At 39.5% G+C, this 25,153-nt stretch overlaps 1 protein-coding gene across 1 annotated transcript in view; it reads left to right on the top strand.

Moving 5' to 3' along the window:
* Positions 1-25,153, top strand: part of srebf2 (sterol regulatory element binding transcription factor 2) — a 63,237-nt gene that overhangs the window by 18,436 nt on the left and 19,648 nt on the right. The window contains exons 6-13 of the mRNA XM_059953756.1: positions 2,242-2,356; positions 2,629-2,810; positions 4,094-4,280; positions 6,754-6,938; positions 11,213-11,474; positions 15,946-16,112; positions 18,712-18,880; positions 21,142-21,235. Coding sequence (XP_059809739.1) covers positions 2,242-2,356; positions 2,629-2,810; positions 4,094-4,280; positions 6,754-6,938; positions 11,213-11,474; positions 15,946-16,112; positions 18,712-18,880; positions 21,142-21,235 — 1,361 coding nt within the window. The remainder of the gene's footprint in view (positions 1-2,241; positions 2,357-2,628; positions 2,811-4,093; positions 4,281-6,753; positions 6,939-11,212; positions 11,475-15,945; positions 16,113-18,711; positions 18,881-21,141; positions 21,236-25,153) is intronic.

Here is a 25,153-nt window from a genome sequence, read left to right as displayed (position 1 = left end):
AGTTTACAATGACCAATTAACCTACCAACCGGTATGTCTTTGGACTGGGGGAGGAACCAGACCACCCGAAGGAAACCCACATGGTCACAGGGAAAACATACAAACTCATTACAGGTACAACAGGAATTGAACTCGAGTGGCCGGTACAGAAAAGCATTGCGCTAACCACTATGCGACCGTGCAACCCTTAATTTTGGGTTTACAGATTCTGTGCATATTACATCTGGCACGGAATCAAAAGTGTTGTGTAAAGAGTTTTGGTTATCTAAAGGAAAAGCTGAGTCATAATCTAGAACGTTATCAGAGTATTTGAGTGATGGTATTTGAAAACAAATATGTAGTTGAATGGCCTTGTTTTCATTATTCACATATGAGCTAATTTAATGAGGTACCCAATATCTGGCAAACACTATCGATGTCAGCTCAGAAAGCAAGCTTTGAAAAAGTCATTTTAAGATATAGAACTTGTGCACATTCTGAGTTTCAGACACTCTAGAAAGAGCACCTTCAATTAGTTTAATATCTTACGATGTAGTTATTGGTAGTTAGAACAGTTTATGTGGAAAGTTTCAACAAAGCTATTAGATTGGAGGTTTGGGTTTGAACTGCAGATGAAGTACTGTTGAACATGTGTTAATTTAAGCAAGTGCCTAAGATGGAAATAGAGCAAACACCCCCCTCCCCCCACTACTTTCAAATTTCATACTATCTTTCTTTTCAGTTAGTCCTGATGAAGGGTCTCAGTCCGAAACGTTGACAGTGCTTCTTCTTATAGATGCTGCCTGGCCTGCTGTGTTCCACCAGCATTTTGTGTGTGTTAAGATGGAAATAGAGTTTAGTTTTGTCCTTTTAACTTATTTCTCACTAAGTGTTTCTTCACTACCAGCAACACTCAGTAATAGGAAGAGTTAGTGCAATTTGCATCAGTTGGGTAATGACGTTAAGTAGTCAAGGAATCAAACACATTGTGCAGTATATTCTATGACCCTTTCATTAAACTTTTAAAAAATGTAAACGTACATTAATTTGAACAACAACAGATGCTTATAGTGGGAAAGGCTACAGACTGCTTTGGAAGCCAAGTCATTGGGTATGTTTAAAGCAGATGTTGCCAGGTTCTTGATTAGTATGGGCACATAAGGTTATGGGGTTAAGTGGGAAAATAAATCAGCCATGATTAAATGCTGAGCAGACTGTGTTGAATAGCCTAATTCTGCTCTTAGGTCTCATCTTATTACGTTCACTGTATGTAACAACTTTAACATACAGTTGCCCCTCGTTATCTGATGGGGATTGGTTCCAGGACCCCCCCGCGGATACCAAAATCCGTGGATGCTCAAGTCCCTTATATAAAATGGTGTAGTATTTGCATATAACATACACACATCCTCCTGCATACTTTAAATCATCTCTAGATTACTTATAATACCTAATACAATGTAAATGCTATGTAAATAGTTGTTATACTGTATTGTTTAGGGATTAATGACAAGAAAAAAAAATCTGTACATGTTCAGTACAGACAGAACCATCATAGCTCTTCTGAGAACACTGATGCTGCCTTGGCATCAGCTGATGCAGATTCTCCTGTGATCTTTTAAGTTCTTGAGGCTGTAGCACTTTACATAGCTAGCCAGCCATCCCTTACTAGCCTTAAAATCCTTCCTCTCGCTCGCAACACAAGTAGTGAACAAGCAAGACATGAGGCGAATGCTCTAACAACGAGTGCTGGAGGGAGACTGAGGATCTGTGAAATGGCGGGAGACTACACATAATTTCATTTGCGTGGATTCAGCGTAGTGCTCAGCATGTGGCAAATTCAAGTTTTGCTTTTTGGAACTTTCTGGAATCTTTTATTCGAATATTTTCGATCCATGGTTGGTTGAATCTGTAGATGCGGATACAGAGGGCGGACTGTAGTTAAAAGAAGGGTTTCGGCTCGAAACGTCATCACTACCTCCTCCCATAGATGCTGTCTGGCCTGCTGAGTTCTGCCAGCATTTTGTGTTTTTTATTAAAAGAATTTCATAGAAGCTTTACTGGACAAAGTTAAGTGTTCAGAGTGAAATAGCTATTCATTTATCTAATTTGGTTGGTGAAAGAAGCTGTAAGCTTATTTTCCTACAAGACTACAACTGTTTTACTAATTTAAATTGAAAATAGTGTATGGCATTATGTAAGTTATGGTAATGGTACATTTGTTTCCAAAACAGAAAAAACCTAATGTGACATATTTTACAGATGAACAAATCTGGAGTTCTAAGGAAAGCCATCGATTACATTAAATACCTGCAACAAACTAACCATAAACTAAGACAGGAGAACATGGCACTGCGAATAGCCAATCAGAAAAACAGTAAGTAGTGCCATTGTTACATTAAAAGGGAATTTTCTGCATCTTGCAGCCTTTAAAATAGCAAGTAGGCAAATTTCAGCTTTTTCCATTTCCAATCTCAGCCATTTACACTTGTTTGAATTTAAACACGATACTTCTTTCATGCACACATCTACTTAATGTTATGCTTAGAGAAAATCTGTTTTTGATAAGAAGCTTCCATCTGTATTCTCAAGTAAATAATTGTAAATCAAAGCAATGGAATTAAATGTTTCCTCTTTACATAATTACAGAGGGTCTGAAGGGATCTGAGATTTCCAGTTTGTTGGATATTGATGCGGACCTGAAGACCGATGACTTCAAATCACATTTATTGATCATGTCACCCCCACCTTCGGATTCTGGCTCGCCAGGCACTTTCTCACCTTGCTCCATTGATTCAGAACCAGGAAGCCCTCTTCTCGATGAAACAATGGTAGTAGTCATTGAACTATATTGCTTCTATTTATAAAAAACTGTAAACTGTAATGTTAAATTTTTTGCTTATTATTATGGTTGATTTCTTATTAATCCTGTGTTCATGCGGTTTGATCTTAGTTTCCTTAACTGAATACAGGTGTCCCCCGTTTTTCGAACGTTCTCTTTACGACAGCTCGCTGTTACAAAAAACCTACATTAGTACCTGTTTTTGCTAACCAAAGAGGATATTTGCTTTTACGAAAAAAAGACGCCCGCTTTATGCATGTGTTTACCCCGAGAAAGACTACAATGACCATGAAGCCTTGTGCGGGCAGTTGTTTGCGCATGCGTTTACGTGCGTATGCATGTGCGTATGTATGCATGTACATGCGTAGGCATGTACGTGCACGTGTGTACGTGCTGATTTTTTTCCTCCAAATCGATTTTGGCTTGCTGTCTTCCCGATATTGATAAGTGAAATTACACCGTACCTACAATATTCCTACAAACTTTGTATAGGGTGTATATTTATCATATCATTCCTGCTTTTACTATATGTTGGCACGTGGCCTAGTGGGCAAGGCATCAGACTAGTAACCTGAAGGTCACTGGTTCAAGCCTCAGTTGAGGCAGTGTGTTTGTGTCCTTGAGCAAGGCACTTAATAACACATTGCTCTGCGACGTCACCAGTGCCAAGCTGTATGGGTCCTAGTGCCCTTCCCTTGGACAACATTGGTGGCGTGGAGAGGGGAAGGCCTGCAGCTTGGGCAACTGCCGGTTTCCCATACAACCCTGCCCAGGCCTGCGCCCTGGAAATTCCAGGTGCAGATCCATGGTCTCTCGAGATCGACGGATGCCACCACCACTATATGTTACTTATATGTTATTTGGTATGATTTGGTAGGTTATTTTATGGGTCTGGGAACGCTCAAAAATTTTCCCCATATAAATTAATGGTAATTGCTTCTTTGCTTTACGACATTTCGGTTTACAAACGGTTTCATAGGAACGTTCTACCTTCGGATTGTGGGGGGAACCTGTAACTCAAATATGTTTGAATGTATCTATTATTCATATTATTAGTTTAAGTATGGAATGCCCTTCCTCCAAGAGAATGTATATGCTGCTGGAGGGTAGGATATCATTAAGCATTTGTTAGGAAGAACTATCAGAAGATGTATAGCAAAGGTGTGCAGATGGTAGGAGTACAGATCAGCCATGATTTAATTGTTGGACAGTTTTAATGTGTTGAATGACAGACTTCTGTTCCTAACAATTGCATGAAACCTTTCCCTTCAGGTAAAGGAAGAACCATTGTCTCCCCCCACCCTTGGTATGCTGGACAGCTCCCGGATTCTTCTGTGCACCCTTACCTTTCTTTGTCTTTCTTTCAATCCACTTGCTTCACTGTTTGAACACCGAGTCCATTCAACAGCACTTGAAGATTCAGGACATTCTGGTAGAAGTATGCTTGGAATTGAGGCTGGTAAGCACTCCTTTAACAAATAATCTCCTGGTAAAATATTCTTATATCTTTGAAATCGATTTCCTATTTCCCCACCAAATTTATCACGTATGTCCCTTTTTGCGTGAGCATATAATCCTAATGGCTTGTACTTGTCTTTCTCCTTAAACTCTCCATCTCCTTTATTTACCTATTCCATCTGTTCTTGAATGTTAAGACTTAAACATTCCTGCATCAATCTCTAACCTTGTCGATAAACTTCACAGTTAGGAGGAGAAGAATAATTTTCTATTTGTTCTAAATTTTGTGGTTTAGTCCTAAATTCATGCTCCTCAGTTACAGGAATGTGTGGTTATTATCCCTTAATCTCAGACCTTGGAGGAAGAAAATGATTCTTCCAGGTATTTTTAAATTTGTATTTCGCGATTCTAGGCAACAGTCCAGTGAATGAAAAGTATACCCACCTCCAAAGTCTCAATATGATTCCTAGAGTGTCAAGTTCAGTACTGCACACAGTAACTGAATGTCCCTTATATTTATACGTTCAGTAGATTGTAAAACTACACTTACATCAGTTTTTGTTTAACACCCTAACATTGCCATCTGTAGTATCCTATAGACCTCAACTCTCTCATTTCTCATCTCTGACTCAGGGAATTCAGTATTTAAATTTAGCTCATACTCACACCTTAACAATATTCAAGCATTTTTGTCTTCAGAAAAATTCAGCATCTGGGTATCTACTGCAAATTTGGGCATTCTTACTTTTGCACTATATCTAAATCATTGAACCCATTGAACAAATGTGATCCTGAACCAGTCTTTGCACCCCCAACTACACTTGGAGCCACTCTGGAAAAAATCTAACCACAGTTGATCTTTCCCTTAATAATCTTCCTCTTAAAACTAATCTTCCCTCAGCAGTTGGAGCATTTTTTACCCCTAGTATTCTTAGTGTGAGTGCCATCATGTTACAGACAGAGTTTCCATGATCACAGTCCACTGTATCTGTTACTTACAAGTAATTCTAGGAAGTGTGCTATGCACAGTTCCTTTTGAAATAATGTTGGACCTATCTATTTTCTGTAACAAGGTCATCTCATCCTTAGTTAAAACACTTAGAAATTTTCCATCCATAGGGTGTTGAGAAACCTGCCCTGTAATAACATGGATTACCCTTCTCTCTTTTCAAAATGTTTTGTTATTTTCTGTCTATCCATTTTGCATCCAATCTCAACATAGCCTGAAATATAATTTCTGAACCCTCCATGTTTTACTTATCTAACAGGATATATTCTGCTAGAATCTAGCAATTTTTCTGTCATTGATCTAACCAAATATTTCAGTCTTCCTTTTGCGTATTACTATATCTGTCATCTTTCTGTGAACATTTTCACCTCTAAAGTGCTTAAGAAAGGCTAAAATATTTATTAAATCTCTCTGACAGTTTTTGTTCACCAATTATTAAGTTTTATTTGTTTCTCAATACATCTGATTTTTAACACGTGTTTCTTTCTGGTATCTTAGTGAAGTATTTTGTGTTTCACTCATTTATCAAGTAACTTCCTCTTAGTTTTATCTTGGTTTATCTGTGTTTTAATCTATTATTTTCCTACATGTTTCATTTTCAACACAACAATGGTGCTGTGGGAGAAGGGTAATGGAAAACAACAGGCAGTTCGACCTCTCTTGCCTGTTCTGCCAGTTAGTAAGGACGTAGATTATCTTTTACCACAGCACCACTCTCCTGCATGAACTCCATATTGCTTGAATCCCTTAATATCTGAAAATCTAGCAATCTCCTTCTTGAATAAACTCAGTATATGAGGCTTCATATCCCTCCTGGATAGAGAATAGTAACAATTCACTATCGGCACTCCTGCTGTATATCTGCCTTCCTTCTTGACTGAAGACTTTCAGGGTGTTTAATTTAAAGGAACACTCCTAGTAACTTTCCTCCTCAGTGCATTGCTGTAGTCAAATTTCAGACTGCACCTCATCAACCTGAAGCCCAAGTTCCTTAAGCTCCGGATGCGATCGGCGTGAACCCCAGTGGTTTCTATTAACTCGTACATTTAACTTCTGCATCAGTTCAGTAGTGCTGCCATAATTGTCTTTGTTTTTAAATTTAATTCCTACGCCATCATTTTAACTCACCGACCCTGCACTTTGGGGACACTGTGCTGAAAATCACTGTGTTTTTCTGGACGCACAAATTCAGTTTTCCAGGCACTACTAGAGTGACTAGACTTCAATTAAGCAACTCTACCTGGTAACCCAATAATCTGGAGACCAAAGCCTACCTGTTTGCCACCTTACATCACTGAATGGCTGCAGACACTGCTATTGTAGATAGCCACAATGCAAATATGTTAATTTTAATGATTTGTTAATATTACTCTTGTTGTAAATTTCTACCAATAATATAACGAGTGCTCTGAAGCAATTAGGCATCACCAGTTTTAGTTTTTGAAATAATTTGTTTCTATTTTAGAAGAGTCCAAAGGCTGGTTTGATTGGATGCTCCCCACCCTATTCCTCTGGCTGGTGAATGGCGTCATTGTGCTGAGCGTATTTGTGAAGCTGTTCATTTACGGCGAACCCATCACGCGCCTCCATTCTCGGTCCTCTGTCACATTCTGGAGATACCGCAAGCAAGCAGACCTGGACTTGGTCAGAGTAAGTATTACACTTGAAAACTACGGACACTGGAAACGTGAACTAAAATAGGCATTGACTAGAAATGCTCAGCAGGTCGGGCAGTGCCTGTGAGTAGAGAAACAGTAAACGTTTCAGGTCGGTAACCCCTCATTACATTTGACTGGGATGTAAGGGAGATAATCATGACTCTGGAAAACGTGTTACATGTAAATCTCTTGTAATGATCTCAAGCATCCTTAAAATCTGACTTTATACAATTTAGAGGGCTACTAAACATTTTTATAACAATTAACAAGAGACAAGATCTGTGGGCAGTGGTGTTCTGTAGGGACCTCTGTAATTTATGGTATATCAATGATCTGGATGAAAACATAGATGGGTGGATTAGCAAGTTTTCACATGACACCCTAAGCCCCTCAAGTCTGCTTCACCATTCCATTATGGCTGGTTTATTATCCCTCTCAACACCATTCTCCTGCCTTCTCCCGTAACCTTTGATGCCCTTACAAATCAAGAACGTATCAATCTCTGTTTTAAATATACCCAATGACTTTGACTCGCAGAGACATCTGTGGCAATAAATTCCGCAGATTCGCCACCACGATTGGTCTTGTTATAAAGTCATGAATATGAAGGGAATGGGGGAATAACAGGATACAGTAGGGCATATTGTATAAATTGGCTTAAAGATCAGCACAATGTTGTGGGCTGAATGGCTTGTCTATACTGTTCTGTGTTCTATGAAAACAGCCTTTAAAGTCTGTGGGGGGGGGGTTGGGGGGAGAGAATGGAGGATGGTAGTAGCAGCTTTGGTGGCAGTGATTATTGATTCAAAGTCACCTGATAGAGACCCAAGTATTGAGCTTGGTGGTCTTTGTGTAGTATTGGTGTATGAGCAGGTTGTTCAGTCATTGGGAGATGTACGAATTCAGACGAATTCAAGGGAAGACCTTGTACAGAGTGATTAACGATGGGCACTCGTGGAAAATATGATCTAAGATCCTGAAATGCATTGCAAAGACTGTTACATGGGAAACAATATTGTCCCTTATATCCTCAATATGGAAATTGCATTAAGTCCCTAGCTTTGTGATGCAAAATGTCCTAGGAGTCCTTGTTTACATGTTTCCCTCTAAAAGTAAATAAAATGATTTCTTAGTTTACTTTTACTTTATTGTCATAGAGCATACAATCATCACAGCGCTATTTGATTATGCCTTTGCACTCCCTGGAGTACAAATCGAAGTAAATATAATAACAATTTAAATTATAAATCATAATTAGAAAATAGAAAAGGGAAAGTAAGGTAGTGCAAGTCAGGTCCAAGATTTTTTGAACGTACAGCCCAGATCCGGGTCAGGATCTGTTCAGCAATCCTATCACAGTTGGAAAGAAGCTGTTCCCAAATCTGGCCGTACGAATCTTCAAGCTCCTGAACCTTCTCCTGGAGGGAAGAGGAACAAAGAGTGTGTTGGGTGGGTGGGTCGTGTCCTTGATTATCCTGGCAGCACTGCTCCGACAGCGTGTGGTGTAAAGTGAGTCCAAGGATGGAAGTTTGGTTTGGGTGATGTGCTGGGCTATGTTCACAATCTTCTGCAGCTTCTTCCGGTCTTGGACAGGACAACTTCCATACCAGGTTGTGATGCACCCTAGAAGAATGCTTTCTACAGTGCATCTATAAAAATTTGTGTGTTTTAGGGGACAAGCCAAATTTCTTCAGCTTCCTCAGGAAGTAAAGGCGCTGGTGTGCCTTCTTGGCAGTGGACTCTGCTTAGTTAGACCAAGTCAGGTCATTTGTAATATTCACCCCGAGGAACTTAAAACTTTTGACCTGTTCCACCTGCGCACCACCTTTGCTAGTAGGATGGTGGGCAGAGGGACCCTAAAGCCCCTCCACTTCAATCTGACCAGTAGCCCAGCTTTTTTCCCATGCTTCCTCGGTAAATAGTGCATTTTTCCAGGTTTCCATCGATGCAGTGTGTTGTTGGCAGCTCTTTGAGGTTGGTGGACGCGTCCCATGGGGATCGATCGATAAAGTTGCTTAATGTGGACAGAAAATGTGTTAATGCAGTTGAACTTCTGGCATCACTGAGACATATATCTGCAGACACTGGAATCTAGAGCAACATTCAGTCTTGGAGGAACTTGGCGGTTGAACGGTTGGGGGGGGGGGAGCAGACGAATTGTCAATGTTTTTGGGTTGAAACCCTGCATCAAGATTGAGAGGAAGATGGACAGTATAAAGGGAGCATGGTGGTTAGTGAGATGGGAATTGAAGGTGATAGGTGAGCTGAGGAGAAGTTGAAAGATGGCAGGCAAGTTGTGTCAGGTAGGGAATTGGTAGATAGTGGCATATGAATGATGGGTGGACGCTGACAAATAGGAAAAAAAACTCAGAGGCATATGGAATGAGGTGGCAGTGGAGAATTGTGAAGGCTGAAGACAGCTCCTAGAGGAGGAGTTCCCAACTTTTTTTAAGCCATGGACCCTTGCCGTTAACCAAGGGGTCTATGGACCCCAGGTTTGGAACCTGAGTCCTAGAGAGAGATAAGCAAAAATACCAAGGTCTGTCAGTACTGGAATCTTCAAAGTAAAGAAGGTGATAAATGGGAGCCATTAGAGGAGAGGTGAATGGCACTTGGAACTGGAACCAGATATGGTGGGGAGTGGGGTTTGGGACCCTGTGGGTGTGTAGTGGTGGATGAATGCAGGAGTGAGATGGGGACAAAGATAGATGATGGGGCTGGGATGTGGTTTTGCTGGGGAAGGAGGCAGAAATTGGAAGACCAAAAGAAAGAGGAGGAGAAAGGGTGTGAAAAGAAGGGTAAAAAAACACTGGGCTCCTTAAAATTGGTTCCCTTCCACCAACCCCACTGCCCATCCTGGTGTTGTATCTCTCAGTAATTTGTTTACAATTCTACTCTTGCTGAGAGTAAGGACACCCATGTTATGTTCCCAGAAAAAATAATGGACTTTTAGCAGTCAACTCCTAATTATGTTATTACTCCTCAGGGCTGCTCATGCTACCTCAGTGCAGTCTATCTAAGCATTGCTGTAACTATAGTGATATATAATTCAATGCAAGTTGCTATCTTTTGTTATTATTTCTTATTCCCTTATTTAAACTCTGGAGAAATGGGTTTCTTATTCTTATTGAGTTGTTTTTTTTAACTGAAGGCTGACCTTTCACTTTTTTTTAAACTCTTTCTTTATACCACAAGGAGTCATCAACATCATTATGGACCTGTAATAAAATGGGTAACTATTTTCATGCACGTTAATTAAGGTTTTATGGTCTTGAACTTCAAAGGAATTGTACCCACATCTGAATAATATTCAACTGCAGCCTTAAGTCTCTTTTCATTCCTTGTTTTCTTTCCTACCCCCAGTTAATGTACTTTTGTTAAATATTGCAAATAATCAACCTTCTTTGGTCCTGTGAGGTTTGGGTTGTACTGATGGAGGTTGTATCTAATGGACTTGTATATTTTGCTCTTCGCTCTCCAGATCTTTTATAACAATGATACTTGGAGGACTAGATACACTGTTAGATTCGGGTACATTAACTTTGCAGACTGGGTTTCAAATCCAGAAGAAACTGATCAAGATTATAATCTTGATTCGGCTGTGAGTCTACTGTGGAATGAAGTTTTAGAATCTTAACTCACTTCAGAGGCAGTGTTGAGTCGCAGATTTACATTGGAATTTCTACATTGGGACCACTCAAAGTTCACTGGAAAATTGGTTTAGAAAGGATAAAAATACAGTTAACTCGGTCTAGAATAGGTGTTTTCGAGATAGGGGCATATGGTTTTGCAAGGTAGCTGGGAATTTAATCTGATTAAGCTGATTTGAGATCTTGCTTATGGAATTCTGACACTGGGTTGTTTTGCAAAGGGTGAAAAGATAGGCAGAGGGTGAAAGAGCTTAATATACGGTTATGTTAAAGATTATTGGTGCAAGGATACTATTGGTCACATTATAATAAACTGTCAAACACAATGAAGTTTGTGGATGGTGGAAATCCAGAACAACACACACAAAATGCTGGAGGAACTCAGCAGGCCGGGCAGCATCCATGGGAAAGAAGAAACAGTCGATGTTTCAAGCCGAGACCCTTCATCAGGACTGGAAAGGAAGGGGAGATGTTAGATTTTAGATCTCTCCAGAATTTTCTAAGGTGTTATAATAAAAAGTCCCTTGATCAGGAATATACCACTACTGTTCATATCATGCATCTTGGGTACATTTACATTAAAATAATTAAGTCAAGGATTTACTTCTCGTTACAGGGTGCCTTTATTGCCGCTGCAGGAAACTTACAGGCGTGTTTATTGGCATTGGGGCGAGCACTGCCAGGTTCCCGGTTAGATCTAGCCTGTAGCCTCTGTTGGAATATCATTCGGCATGGCGTTCAGAAGTTGGTGTTTATGCGCTGGCTGCTGAAGTGGACGAGAGGATTTCGGCAAGAGGCACAGCTTCAAGAAGAAGCCAAGATGAGTGCACGAGATGCTGCACTTGTATATCATAAACTCCATCAACTGCAGCTGACAGGTATTGTCAAATGATGAATGTGTCTCAATTTATTTGACCAGATTACTGAAAGGGAAGATGGGGTTCAATGTTTATGATTGCATGCAATGTTGCTCTTTGCAGAATCTTGCAATGCACAAAATGTATGCTGCAGTTGCCTCTATAACAACAGAGAAATTGGGCCATATAACTGAAATAAAACAAACCAAGTGGTTCTGCTTGACGGTTTTCCAAATTATCCTTTATGTCTTCATTTATTTATCACAGGTCCTATTCTTGTGACTGGAATTGCACATTAACAAATGCATCAAAATGCTTCCTATGACAAAATGGAAAGTCTTGAGAAGATTTCATATAGTCTTATTCATTACCTCCTGACTTGTTTATTCTATACGTCCTGTGGTAAAGTCTAAAATCCATTTTTTAAAAAATCCTGAATAGACTCGTACAGTTTCTGTGATTGCCACCCCCAAATTCTTTCTAGAGTTCTGACAATATTTCCAATCAGAAACTAAAATTGCTGTTTGCTTTGTCTATATCCCTGTTGGGTTAGGGTCCAAATTCAAAGTTTAAAGTAAATTTATTATATATGTCTTCATGTATGACACTGAGATTCATTTTCTTGTGGATATACTCAAAAAATTCATAACAGAATCAATAGAAGACCACACCAACTTGGTATTCAATGAATGTGCAAAAGACAACAAGTTGTGCAAATGCAACAATAAAGTAATAATAATTAAATATTGAGAACATGAGATGAAGAATCTATAGGTTATGGCAGGGGTCAGCAACCTTTACCACTGAAAGAGCCATTTGGACCCGTTTCCCACAGAAAAGAAAACACTGGGAGCCACAAAACCCGTTTGACATTGAAAATGAAATAACACTGCATACAACGTTTTTTTTGCCTTTATGCTATGTATAAACAAACTATAATGTGTTGCATTTATGAAATCGATGAACTCCTGCAGAGAAAACAAAATTACATTTCTGCATGCAACAAAAACATTTCGAACTCCGAAAAAAAGACGTTGGGTTGAAGGTTACTTTTAAGTAAAATAATCAATGTCTATTTGAGTCCTTCTTGTATTTATGAAAAACGCCGAACTTAAATTGTCCGCCAGCAGCAAACCAAAAATAACGTCAGCTGTCAACCTGAAAAATAAAAGGACTATTTCACTGAATAATGAAAAAATATGAATATACATAAAATAATAGGCAATTAAAATATTTATCATACTTGGTTAATGGGATTTCTGCTCCTGGACCTCAGCGCACAGCGTCTGCACATCAGGGCTGTATGATGTCACCTTCATCTTTACACAGGATCGCAAGCTGTCATCTGTGAGGTGTGCGCGATGTTTGTTTTTAATAAAGTTCATGTTGGAGAACACCTGCTCACATACATATGTGTATCCAAAGATCGACAGGACTCCAAGCGCATACTTTTTAATGTTTACATAAATGTTGGGGATAGCATTCCATGTTTTGAACACAAGTTTGTCCGGTTTGAGGAGGTTTTCAATATCACTCCATTTGTGATTCTGAGCAAGAACGGCCTTCTGACGGGCAACATCTTCAAGGTCTGCTGTCAAGTGTCTAAACTTGGACACCCATATGTCTTTGCCGGCTATGTCGGCCAGTTCCATCTCAAGATCAGGTTGACTCACACCTGCCAATGCAGTCGTATTCAGTAGGGATGGATCGATGCTTAGGGGAGTGACCGGGAAGGATAATGTGTTTTTTTACCTCTCTGAACTCACAGAAGCGTTTCCCAAATGATGTTTGCATTGCGATGATTGCAGAATGTAAATACTCCGAATTTATCATGTCGTGAGCTTGTTTGAACTCTCTCAAATTGGGGAAGTGAGACAATGTGCCTTTCTGTAAATCTCTGGCAAGCACTGTCAACTTGCGCTCGAATGCCAAAACATCCTCCAAAATGTGCAGGGCTGTGTTTCCCCTGAAGAGCTGTGTTCAGGTGCGCTGTCATGTCTACCATGAAGTCTAGCTTTTCCAGCCACTCTGGCTGTTCCAGCTCAGGAAAGGTGAGCCCTTTGCTGCCCAGGAAAGTTTTCACTTCTTCCAGACACGCGACAAAGCGTTTCAGCACCTCCCCTCTTGACAGCCACCGGACTTTGTTGTGCAGCAGGAGGTCAGAATATTCGCTTTCCAGCTCGTCCAGTAACAAACGGAATTGACGGTGATTTAAACTTTTTGCCATTATTTTATTGACAATCTGAATGACAAAATCCATTACTTCTGTGCAATCCGGAGGAAATGTTTGAGCGCACAGTGCCTCTTGGTGCAAGATGCAGTGAAAAGTCAGTAGCTACTGACACCAGGTGGGTGGTCTTTATTACTTTGGCTCTTAAACAATTCAAGACAGCCTCACAGATGTCCTCCCTCTGTGTTTGGCCTTTTAGAGGTATCAACTCAATCATTTCTTCCTGTGGCCCGGGAGAGTTTACATACCGGCAGAACAGCGCTATTTGTTCAGTATCACCTTTGTCTTTAGACTCGTTACAGGCAATCGAGTAGGCCACAGCTGAATTGATGTCTTTAATTTACTGTCTTGTGATGTCTTCTGCCATTTTTATGGTACTGTCTTTGACAGTCTTTGCAGAGAGGGCCATATTCCTGATTTTCTGCACAATTTCACTCTTGTTTTTAAAGTCCGTGAATAGATGTTCTGAAATCTTAATGAAAGATTCTTTTATATATTCACCATCTATAAACTGCTTCCCGTGCCTGACTATTTCCTGAGCGTCAACAAAACTAGCATATGTCGTTGATTTTCCAGACTTCATCCACTTATTGAAATAATTTTTGCTCAGATCAACCTTCCGCATCAGTTCTGAAATGGCTTTTTTTCTCTCATCTCCATCCGGTTATTTTTGAGCAAAGGCTGCGTGTTTATTCTGGAAATGTCTTGTGACTTTTGACTTTTTGTTGTTTGCTAGTTTCTAATTGCATATTAAGCATACCGGTAAACCAGTCTCGTCAGCAGTGAAAGCAAATGAATCTGCCCACGCATCATTAAACGTTCTGTTTTCTTCAGTCACTTTTCTTTTTTTAGAATTCTCCGTAGTTAGCCTACCTTGGATCGAAAAATTAAAGAAATCGCGCACTGGCGGGTGTCAGGCATTGGCAGTGGTGATGTATATTAATAGCGACAAAAACAACATTTTATTTAGATTGTACAAGATCACCATAATCTTCAAATTTAGAATTACATTTCAAAAACTAACAAACTAACATAAAATACATTTTAATTAAATACTCATCATTTATTTTCCAAAGCCATAGGGAGCCGCAGCACAGAGATGAAAGAGTCGCATGCGGCTCCGGAGCCGTGGGTTGCCGACCCCTGGGATATGGGATCAGTTCAATGATGGGGCAAGTGAAATTGAGTGAAGTTATCCCCTTTGGTTCAGGAGCCTAATGGTTGAGGGGTAATAAATGTTCCTGAACCTGGTGGTGTGAGTCCTGAGGCTCCTATACCTCCTTCCTGATGGCAGCAGTGAGAAGAGAGAATGACCTGGGTAATGAGGGTCCCTGATGATGGCTGCTGCTTTCCTGTGACAACTTGCTATTTAAATTGTTACTTTTCTTATAGCTTAACTTTCTTTATTGTTACCTATGTGTTTGTATAATCACGTGTTTGGAAATTTTCAAGAATTTGCGGTGTACAGGTGTCCCCCCCACTTTACGAATGTTCGCTTTACATCATTTCGCTTTTACAAAAGACATACATTAGTAACCTGTTTTCGCATTACAAAGAGGACTTTCGCCTTTACGAAAATTTTTCCTGTATAAATTAATAGTTCTTCACTTTACGCCATTTCGGCTTAAGAAAGGTTTCATAGGAATGCTGCACAAATGCTGCATAAATGCTGCATAGGAATGGCAGCATAAAGCAAGCCTGACCTTGGCTGACAGACTCTCTGTCAAAGAATACTCCATTATCTAACTAGCAGTATAAACAAGAACGTGAGGTCTCCAGTCCTTTGTAATTTGCCTTTTCTCTTTGTTACTTGCTTGCTGGTACAGGCTGACTCTGTCGGACCATGTACTATGAAGAACATCTAATAAAATGGTTGTAGCAATAAGATTTGCACTTTAATTTTTGACTTCTGCAGGAGTTTGGACAATATGATCTCCAGATGCAACATACCATAACTGTCATAATGCACTTAATGACTTAATTCTACTGTAGCCCACCAGCCTTTTGGTTGCAATATTATTGATAATTTTAACTGGAGAATCTGATGCCATATGATAAAGTTATTAAAATTATGAAAGGTTTGACAGAATAGTGTAGTAACAGACTTCAAATCCTCTGGAAAACTTGAATGTTTTTTGCCACCCTTTACCTGGAAACCAATAATCTCCCAATTTTTTTTTGCAGTAGAATCAATTTAGCTAAGTGTAGAGCAACAAGCATTGTATTGAAGAGAATTTTTTTCTGTCTTTTTTTGCAATGTAGATAAACTGGTGCAAAGTCCCGCAAGTGCAATCAATCTAGCTCTCTCTGCAGTTAATCTAGCAGAGTGTGCAGAGGAGAAAATCCCCCCGAGTGTCATGGCAGAAATCTATATAACTGCTGCCATCTGCCTAAAAAGCAACTTTAGTGGCAGATTCTCCTTCCTGCTGGTAAGTAGATACCCTCTGCTGTGCATTTTGTTATTACAGGTAAATGTATAAGAATTATAAGAATGAATTATTTTGCATCTCCTTTTCATGCAGTTTTAAAATGGGAGCACCAATGCAATGCACCAAGCAGAGTTTAGCTCTGTTAAGGAAGATGTAAAATCTGTGTAGGGGGAGTGTAGTTTAAAAAAAGCTGAAGCCTGAGCCTTTCTTAAGCCAAGAGTATATCAGAAAATGTACTCAGTAGCCATTTTATTAGGGGCCTTCTGTACAGTACCCAATAAAGTGGCTACTGAGTGTATGTTTGTGGTCTTCTGCTGTAGTCCATCCACTTCAAGGTTTGATGGGGGTCAGGGATGTCTTTCTGCACACGACTGTTGTAACAAATGATTATTTGAGTTTCTGTTGCCTTCCTGTCAGCTTGAACCAGCCTGGTTATTCTCTTCATTAACGAGGCATTTTCACCCACAGAACTGTCACTCATGGGATGTTTTTTTATTTTTGTACATCATTCTCGGTAAACTCTAAAGATTGTTGTGCAAGATCAGCAGTTTCTCATAATCAAACCACCCCCTCTTGTACCATCATACATTCAACGGTGAAAGTCTCTTCTGATGTTTGGTTTGAACAACAACCAAGTTTCTTGACCATGGCTCCGTGCTTTTGTGCGTTGAAATGCTGCTGCATGATTGGCTAATTAGATATTAACGAGCAGGTGTATCTAAAAAAAAAGTAGCCACTGTGTGTATGAAAATGAGTAGGCCACTTGGGCCCTCTTGGTATCTGCCATTCAATTTATCAGTCTCATCTCCCTATCTCTTCTGTGCTGGTTCCCAATAGTCCACTATTTGATCTTTAAAACATTATCGTCCTCCTCGTTATAAAGTATACTATATACCAAATGACCCAGCCTCCATAAATCTCTGGAAAAGAGACAAGATGTTCTTCTACATCTCAGTTTTAAATGGTGACCCTTACCTAGTAACCTTGTACCTTTGTTGAAGGTTCTTCCATTGATGAAAACATTTCAACATGTTCCTATTGTTACCCCTTAGGATCATTAATGTTTCAATAAGATTATCCTCCATTCTTCTAAACAACAAAGAATGTAGATATAAATTCTTTACTTGCTCATGATTGGGCAACCCTTTCATTCCAGGAATTAGCCCAATGATTCTTGAACTTCTTCCAGTGCTACCATATCCTTTCTTAAATAAGACAACCAAAAATATGTGGCTTTGTCAAAGTACTGTACAATTGTAACACTATTCCCCTATTTCTAAACCCCAACCTTAATTGCAAAAAGCCCAATGTGCCAAATGCCTTCCTATCTACTTACCACATCTGCCTGCTAACTTCCGATGACTTCTGTGACAAGAATAAGATCCCTTTGTACTGCACTCAATTGTAATCTTTTTTCTGTTTAAATAGTAGTTTTGGCTTCCTCTAACTGAAGTGCGTGACCCCACTCTTCTCCACTCCATTTGCCAAATCTTTGCCCACTCACTTAAACTGTGCTGTTGCAAGGCTTATCTGTCCCCATTTAACCATTTGTTTTCATGTCAGCAGTAAACTTGGACATCTTGCAATCCGTCCCCTCCTCCAGGCAGTCGATATAAATCGTAAGAACTGAGTCTTGGGACACTCCATGAGTTGTGTCATTTCAGGCTTCCATGAAAACCATATTAACACACTTCTTCCAATAACATGACTTAACTAGTACACCAGTCTTTTATGAACCACCTTGTTAAACATCTGCAAATCAAAATACACTATATCTAATGATTCCCCTCTTAGGAAGTGCATAGAGTTGATTGCTGAGAGGTGAATTAGTGAGTTCAAATGCCACCTAGGAGTCTTAAATGATGAATGTATTGCACAGAAATATAGCTCTAACTCTAAAATCCTGATTCTACAACAGTGCTCATTGATGGCATGCACCTACCAACAGAGTGGTGTGCAATTATCCTGAGAAAGTTACATAGAACATAGAATAGTACAGCACCTTACAGGCCCTTTGGCCCACAATGTTGTGCCGACCCTCAAACCCTGCCTCCCATATAACCCCCCACCTTAAATTCCTCCATATACCTGTCTAGTAGTCTCTTAAACTTTACTAGTGTGTCTGCCTCCACCACTGACCCAGGCAGTCCATTCCACACACCAATCACTCTCTGAGTAAAAAACCTTACTCTAATATCCCCCTTGAACTTCCCTCTCCTTACCTTAAAGCCATGTCCTCTTGTACTGAGCAGTGGTGCCCTGAGGAAGAGGCGCTGGCTGTCCACTCTATCTATTCCTCTTAATATCTTGTACACCTCTATCATGTCTCCTCTCATCCTCCTCCTCTCCAAAGGCTAAAGCCCTAGCTCCCTTAATCTCTGATTATAATCCATACTCTCTAAACCAGGCAGCATCCTGGTAAATCTCCTCTGTACCCTTTCCAATGTTTCCACATCCTTCCTATAGTGAGGCGACCAGAACTGGACCAGAAAGTTCTTAATTTTCATATGTATTGCAAAATTACTTAAGCTGAATGTTTTTTTTCTAAGCCACACTTAATCAATTAAGTTCATGGTCTGTGTATTTTTCACATTCATAGCGCTATTTCCTGCATCAAGCCCGGCGAGTTTGCCAATCACAGTGCAGTTCTGACCCAGGCACCTATCACTGGCTTTTCCATCCTCTGGGGCGCCGCTTCTTTGTGGACTGTGATTGGTCTCTTAAATCAGTTGCAAAGGAAAGTCTCTTCAGCTCTCCAAGGAACCCAGGTAAGGAGCACTAAAGTCCAAGTACACTGCCCTCAATCTCTCTGAATTAAAAAGAAAAGCACCTTTTTTGATAGCTCACAGTTTCTGTAACCAAATTGTCATTTTTTGTGCATGTAGTTCAGACACCAGAGTACAAGAACTATAAAAGTATAGTGGATTCCAGTATTTGGGACAACACTTAAAAGAACAAAAATGAAATTTAAAAAAAAATAGTTGTGAATCCTTTGTTTATTTAGGACACTACACCACTTAACTGGGGCAGGAAACTGTTTCTAACCCACAGTCACGTGAACTTGCGTGGTCGTTAGACACTACACAGTGCATCTAGTTTTTAAATAGCGCTAGTTGTGTGTGTTTGTGTTTTTAAAAAAAAATAGCAGTGATTATTGCCACTGATTTTTGGCGAGAAATAAGCAATAAGATAATTGGAACTGTTTTGCTCACTGCGGTTTCAAGCATTCAGGTTTGAAAATGCCAGAAATGGCTGAAAGTGAAAATGAACGATTTCACTACTTCAACAAATTAGGAATTATGAAGAATTCGAAGGTATCGATAATCATCTTGAATGTTACATTGAAAATAAAGATTTGGAGGATGCAAATCCTCCACAGATACTCTTGACCTTCTGAAGATTTATTCATAGCACTTTCTGTTTGTATTTCAGATTTCCAATAACTGTAATTTTTTCCCCTAGAGATGGGAACAATTCCTTGCTGTTCTATGGTAAACGGTGCATGAGCAGCAGCTTAGAATGCATGTAAAAAGGACTGAATTATAGAGTAAATATACTGTCAGAAATTGAAAAGAAAGAAAACAACACTTTTTTAACACAGAATATTTAAAGAACTTTGTAGGAATGTTATTGACCTAAATGTGACACTGAGATACAGAGAAGTTATGGAGGTTGACATCCAAAGGTTTGGTTGAAGAAGTAGGCATAAAGAGGAAGCTTAAAGGAAGAAAGAAGCAAGAATGCAAGGAGATGCAAGTTGAAGGCTTGCATTGTTGAGGTCCTCAATTAGAAACCATGCATTTGAGTCACCCGTGCAATGCAAATCAGTTGATGGGTTATTTAATACAAGAAAAAAATCTAGCTTCAACATGATGGATTCAACAGTGGCTGGATGGGAGATGCCAGAGAGTAGTGGTGGATAACTGTTTGTCAGGTTGGAGGCCGGTGACTAGTGGTGTGCCTCAGGGATCTGTACTGGGTCCAGTGTTGTTTGTCATATACATTAATGATTTGGATGATGGGCTGGTAAATTGGATTAGTAAGTATGCAGGTGATACTAAGGTAAGAGGTGTTGTGGATAATGAAGCAGGTTTTCAAAGTTTGCAGAGAGATTTAGGCCAGTTAGAAGAGTGGGCTGAACGATGGCAAATGGAGTTTAATGCTGATAAGTGTGAGGTGCTACATTTTGGTAGGAATAATCCAAATAGGACATTCATGGTAAATAGTAGGGCATTGAAGAATGCAGTAGAACAGAGTGATCTAGGAATAATGGTGCATAGTTCCCTGAAGGTGGAATCTCATATGGATAGGGTGGTGAAGAAAGCTTTTGGTATGTTGGCCTTTATAAATCAGAGCATTGAGTATAGGAGTTGGGATGTAATGTTGAAATTGTACAAGGCATTGGTAAGGCCGAATTTGGAGTATTGTGTACAGTTCTGGTCACCGAATTATAGGAAAGATGTCAACAAAATAGAGAGAGTACAGAGAAGATTTACTAGAATGTTACTTGGGTTTCAGCACCTAAGTGACAGGGAAAGGTTGAACAAGTTAGGTCTTTATTCTTTGGAGCATAGAAGGTTGAGGGGGGACTTGATAGAGGTATTTAAAATTATGAGGGGGATAGATAGAGTTGACGTAGATAGGCCTTTTCCATTGAGAGTAGGGGAGATTCAAACAAGAGGACATGAGTTGAGAGTTAAGGGGCAAAAGTTTAAGGGTAACACAAGGGGGAATTTCTTTACTCAGAGAGCAGTAGCTGTGTGGAACGAGCTTCCAGTAGAAGTGGTAGAGGCAGGTTCGGTATTGTCATTTAAAGTAAAATTGGATAGGTATATGGACAGGAAAGGAATGGAGGGTTATGGGCTGAGTGCGGGTCAGTGGGACTAGGTGAGAATAAGCGTTCGGCACGGACTAGAAGGGCCGAGTTGGCTTGTTTCCATGCTGTAATTGTTATATGGTTATATAGTGCCTATCTTGAGCCTGAAATGAGAATAGCTATTATTGTAATTTTTTTACTTTCCTCTTGCAGTTGATCCGGTAGCCCAAGTGAACCAGGCATTTTGTGAAAATTTACTTGAGAAAGCCATATACTCGCTGGTCAAGCCAGAGGTTGAGGATGCCGGGTATGTACGCTAGTCTGATGTCAAATCAAATCAAGTTTAATTATCATTCAACCATTCATGGATACAGCCAAACAAAAAAGCATTCCTCTGGGGATGTACATAGTACTTTCAAAATAGCGAGCAGAGCAAAAAAAAGCCGCAGGTGTACATGGCTGGGAATGGATGAGGTGGGTGAGGTAGAGGAACCAGGTAAAGTAAGGTATTGTGGAGCTTGGGAAACCAGTTCCATCTTTTTGTAGAACAGTGGTTGGTTTTACAGAAAGCTAATTGTTTAATTGCATTGGAAAAATTCTTTCTTTATAGGGCAGAGATTTTTTATACAAATGGAATAAGGCATAAATGTATTGCATAGAATAGCTTGCATTTGCCAACATCTACATTTAAGTAATTGAAATGAAACTGCCATTGAATTTCAAAAAGGGATGCACACTGAAAATCGATTCATAGTGTGAGTCCTAACTTGAAGCTATCATCAGAAAAAAAATGATCTTGTGATTCTTAAGTAAATTTCCTTGACTAGCTCTCTTGAGAGAAACAAACCATTGTATTGTTTGATTAAACTCCTGAAAAAATGCATGTTGTCCTTCAAAATGGAATCAAGAAGTCATTTTATTAACAACCTTCATAACTCCTACTTCGTTCAATTATGTTGCCCTGTACTTTGGGATTTAAATTTCCTCTTAAATTTGTTTATTTAATAAATACATAAGTTTTGATTATTTTGGTATTATCAGGTCCTGCCCCAAGATTATTTTGCTTTAGGTAATGAAGGCAAATTACTTTAAACAAAATGAGTCTGAAAATAACTTGCAGTATAAATATTCTCATTCACAAAAATTACTTATGAATATCCAGAATTCCAGTTTAGAATCAATCAGACTTTAGAAATGAGAAATTGAAAAATTTCCATCAGTTTAATTTGGGTATGTTTATGTAAGTATGGTTTGCCTAATATATTGTTCAACTTCAGGAACCAGAAAGAAATATGATTTAAAATATAAAGCAGCTGAGTTGCAACTGATCTTAAGTAGAAGGTCTGGGTTATATCTTTGTTGTTAAAAATGACAAATTCTCTGTCCATCTGTAAGAGCATAAGAAATAGAAGGGGGAGTAGGCATTCTGCCTCTCTTGCCCACACCATTCAACATCATACCCAAGTACCATATTCCTGCCTAATCTCACATCATTTGGTCCTCTTAATATCCACTAATCTAGTTAAATCTTTCTATAATATATTCATTGTCCGAGTCCATACAGTCCAATTGGGTAAAGAATTCTAGAATCGCTATCCATCGGTTGAAAAAATTTCTTCTCAACTGTTTTGAATGTCCATCCTATCGTATTTGCTTTTGAGATTGTGATTCCTGCTTGTAGACATCCAGGCCTAGGGAAACCACACTGTCCTTACCTTGCTGAGTTCAGTAAGAATTTTAGAATATATTAATGAGATCACATCTCATTCCTCCAAACTCAAAAATATACTGGCCCTGTCAATATAAATTCTCATACAATAAAGCTGCTTTTTCAATGATCAGTCTTTGAACTTTACTGCACCCAGTTGCATTTATACCTTTACCAGGGTAATCTGACTTGACTTGTACTTACTATTCCAGATGTGGTCATACCAAGGTCTTGTCTAATTGGTCCATGATATCTCAAATTTTATAGCACTAATGGACACTATACAATTTCCCAGTTGCTGCTGTCTTTTGGAAATACTTCTCTCAAATGAGTACTTGTATTATGTTCAAAGTAAATTTATTATCCGAGTATGTATATGTCACCACATACTACCCAATGATTCATTTTCTTGTGGGCATTCACAGTAGAACAAAGAAATACAATAGAATCAATGAAAAACTACACACAAAGACTTACAAACAACCAGTGTGCAGAAGAAGACAAACTGCACAAATATAAAAACAAATAATAAATTCACTGAGTTCTAGAGTTTTTGAAACTCAAACCATAGGTTGAGGAATCAGTTCAGCGTTGAGATGAGTGACATTATCCACACGGTTCAGGAACCTAATGGTTGAATCTATTCAAACTTATAAGAAAGTAGAGTCGCTGCTGTGCCTTCTTTATAATGGTATTTACAATCAGGTCCCAGGGCCTAGTAATGCCAAGAAATTTAACGTTACTGACCCTTCCATCTTCAATTTCCCCTAATGAGGACTGGCTCATGGACATTCAGTTTCCTCCTGTAGTAAATAATCAACTCTTTGGTTTTGCTGATGCTGAGTGAGAGATTGTTGTTTTGATATGTGGTATTGAATGACCAACCTACTGTAGCTGCTGAACAAAATGAATCAGAGTAACTGGAAATAATATTGATATAATTGGAAATCTGATCTCAAAGTTGTATATGGTGACACATATCTACTGTTTATGCTTTTATCCTTACAAAAACAAAGGCCAATTTTAAGTATGGATTTTTTATTTAAATGATGGAGCTATAAGCTACAGAAATATCTGTATAAAAATAATTTCAAATGTTGCAGTGAAATATACCCTTTGAGAAGCACATAAATCATTAGAAGATTAACCTACAAATCCTTGTGTGAGTTCAAACCACCTGCCTGTTTATAACTGCTGAGTTCCTCCAGCATTTTGCTTGGATTTCCAGCATCTGCAGATTTTCTCTTGTTTGTTTATAAATTTTTGAAGCTCTTTCCATTCATGTCTTTGACTCTTTATTTGTGCCTGCCATTTATCTTCCTCAACTGTAAATACTTTCCCCACCTGTTAGTGACAAAATTTTCAGCCTTTGCAGTCACTGCGCTCCAGTTCTATATAGTTCTATATACCTCTCACACTCTCTCCAAAACTTTGGGTCGTAGGTTTCATCCAGGAACTTCTCCTCTGTGTCCTGCTGATCATTCTGTCCTTTAAAAAAAATGCAGCTAGAGGCACCTTTTACAACAAGTGCAGGTGACAGACAGGTTAAGGTAACATCAGAAATAGAATATGGCTATCTAGATATGGAGTATTGTGGCACAGCTGTTCACAATATTGCTCAGAAGTCCATATTTGATCCAGACTTCAGGTGTCATCTGTGTGGAGTTTGCAAAATCTCCCTGTGACTCATGGGTTTCTTACCACATCCAAGGCATGCTTTTAGATGGATTGGCTACTATATGTTATCCCCAGTGTAGGCACATGCCCATAAGACTATTAGCCCTAGGAGCAGAATTAGGCCATTAGGCCTGTCATCTGCTCTGTTATTCAATCATGGCTGATTTATCTTCCTGCAATGGGAATGTTGGTGAAATTAGACTGCAGGTTACAGGGAATTAAAGAGGATAAATTGGAGTAATGGAATTGTTCTTTTGGAAGCTGGCATCAATTATATGGGCAAATGGCCTCCCATTTAATACAAAGTAGGTAACATTCCAACGTACCCATCAGGGTGCGCTAGAGTGTTATAGAAAAAGGACACTGAATTCTGACTCTCTTGGTTAGTCAACTGGGAAGGCTGTTTTCCTATCTGAAAATGTGCTGCTGCTGGTACTTGTTTCCTGAGACAGGACTAGCAAAGTGATCTGGGAGTTAACTCGATCTAGAATCTGGTGTGTCATGGCAGAGCGAGTGCATGAAGACGCAGGGGTTGGTGTACTGTGTGTGAACCAGAAAGTGATTTAGGGGGTGGGGTGATGGTTAGTGGTATCCCGTGCTGGGCCTCTGGAAGTTGTTCAGTGGAGCATTCTCAGGGACCGGGGAAGCAGGAGAGCCTGAAATGCAGACGGGAGGCCCAAAATATGTCCTGATACAAATGAAGATTGGGACGACCAGTAAGTGGGTTAGGTTGATAATAGGGTAACTGCAGGACTTGCTGGAGATCAGAAAGGCTGGGTAGTGGCTGGGTGGGGAGGGAAGCAGGGAAAGCCTATAGGTGTACAGTAAGTTAGTCATATC

Source organism: Hypanus sabinus, chromosome 29 (assembly GCF_030144855.1).
Source record: "Hypanus sabinus isolate sHypSab1 chromosome 29, sHypSab1.hap1, whole genome shotgun sequence".
Classification (NCBI taxonomy): domain Eukaryota; kingdom Metazoa; phylum Chordata; class Chondrichthyes; order Myliobatiformes; family Dasyatidae; genus Hypanus; species Hypanus sabinus.
The sequence above is the reverse complement of the archived record's forward strand: the minus strand, read 5'-3'. Positions and strand labels throughout refer to the sequence as shown.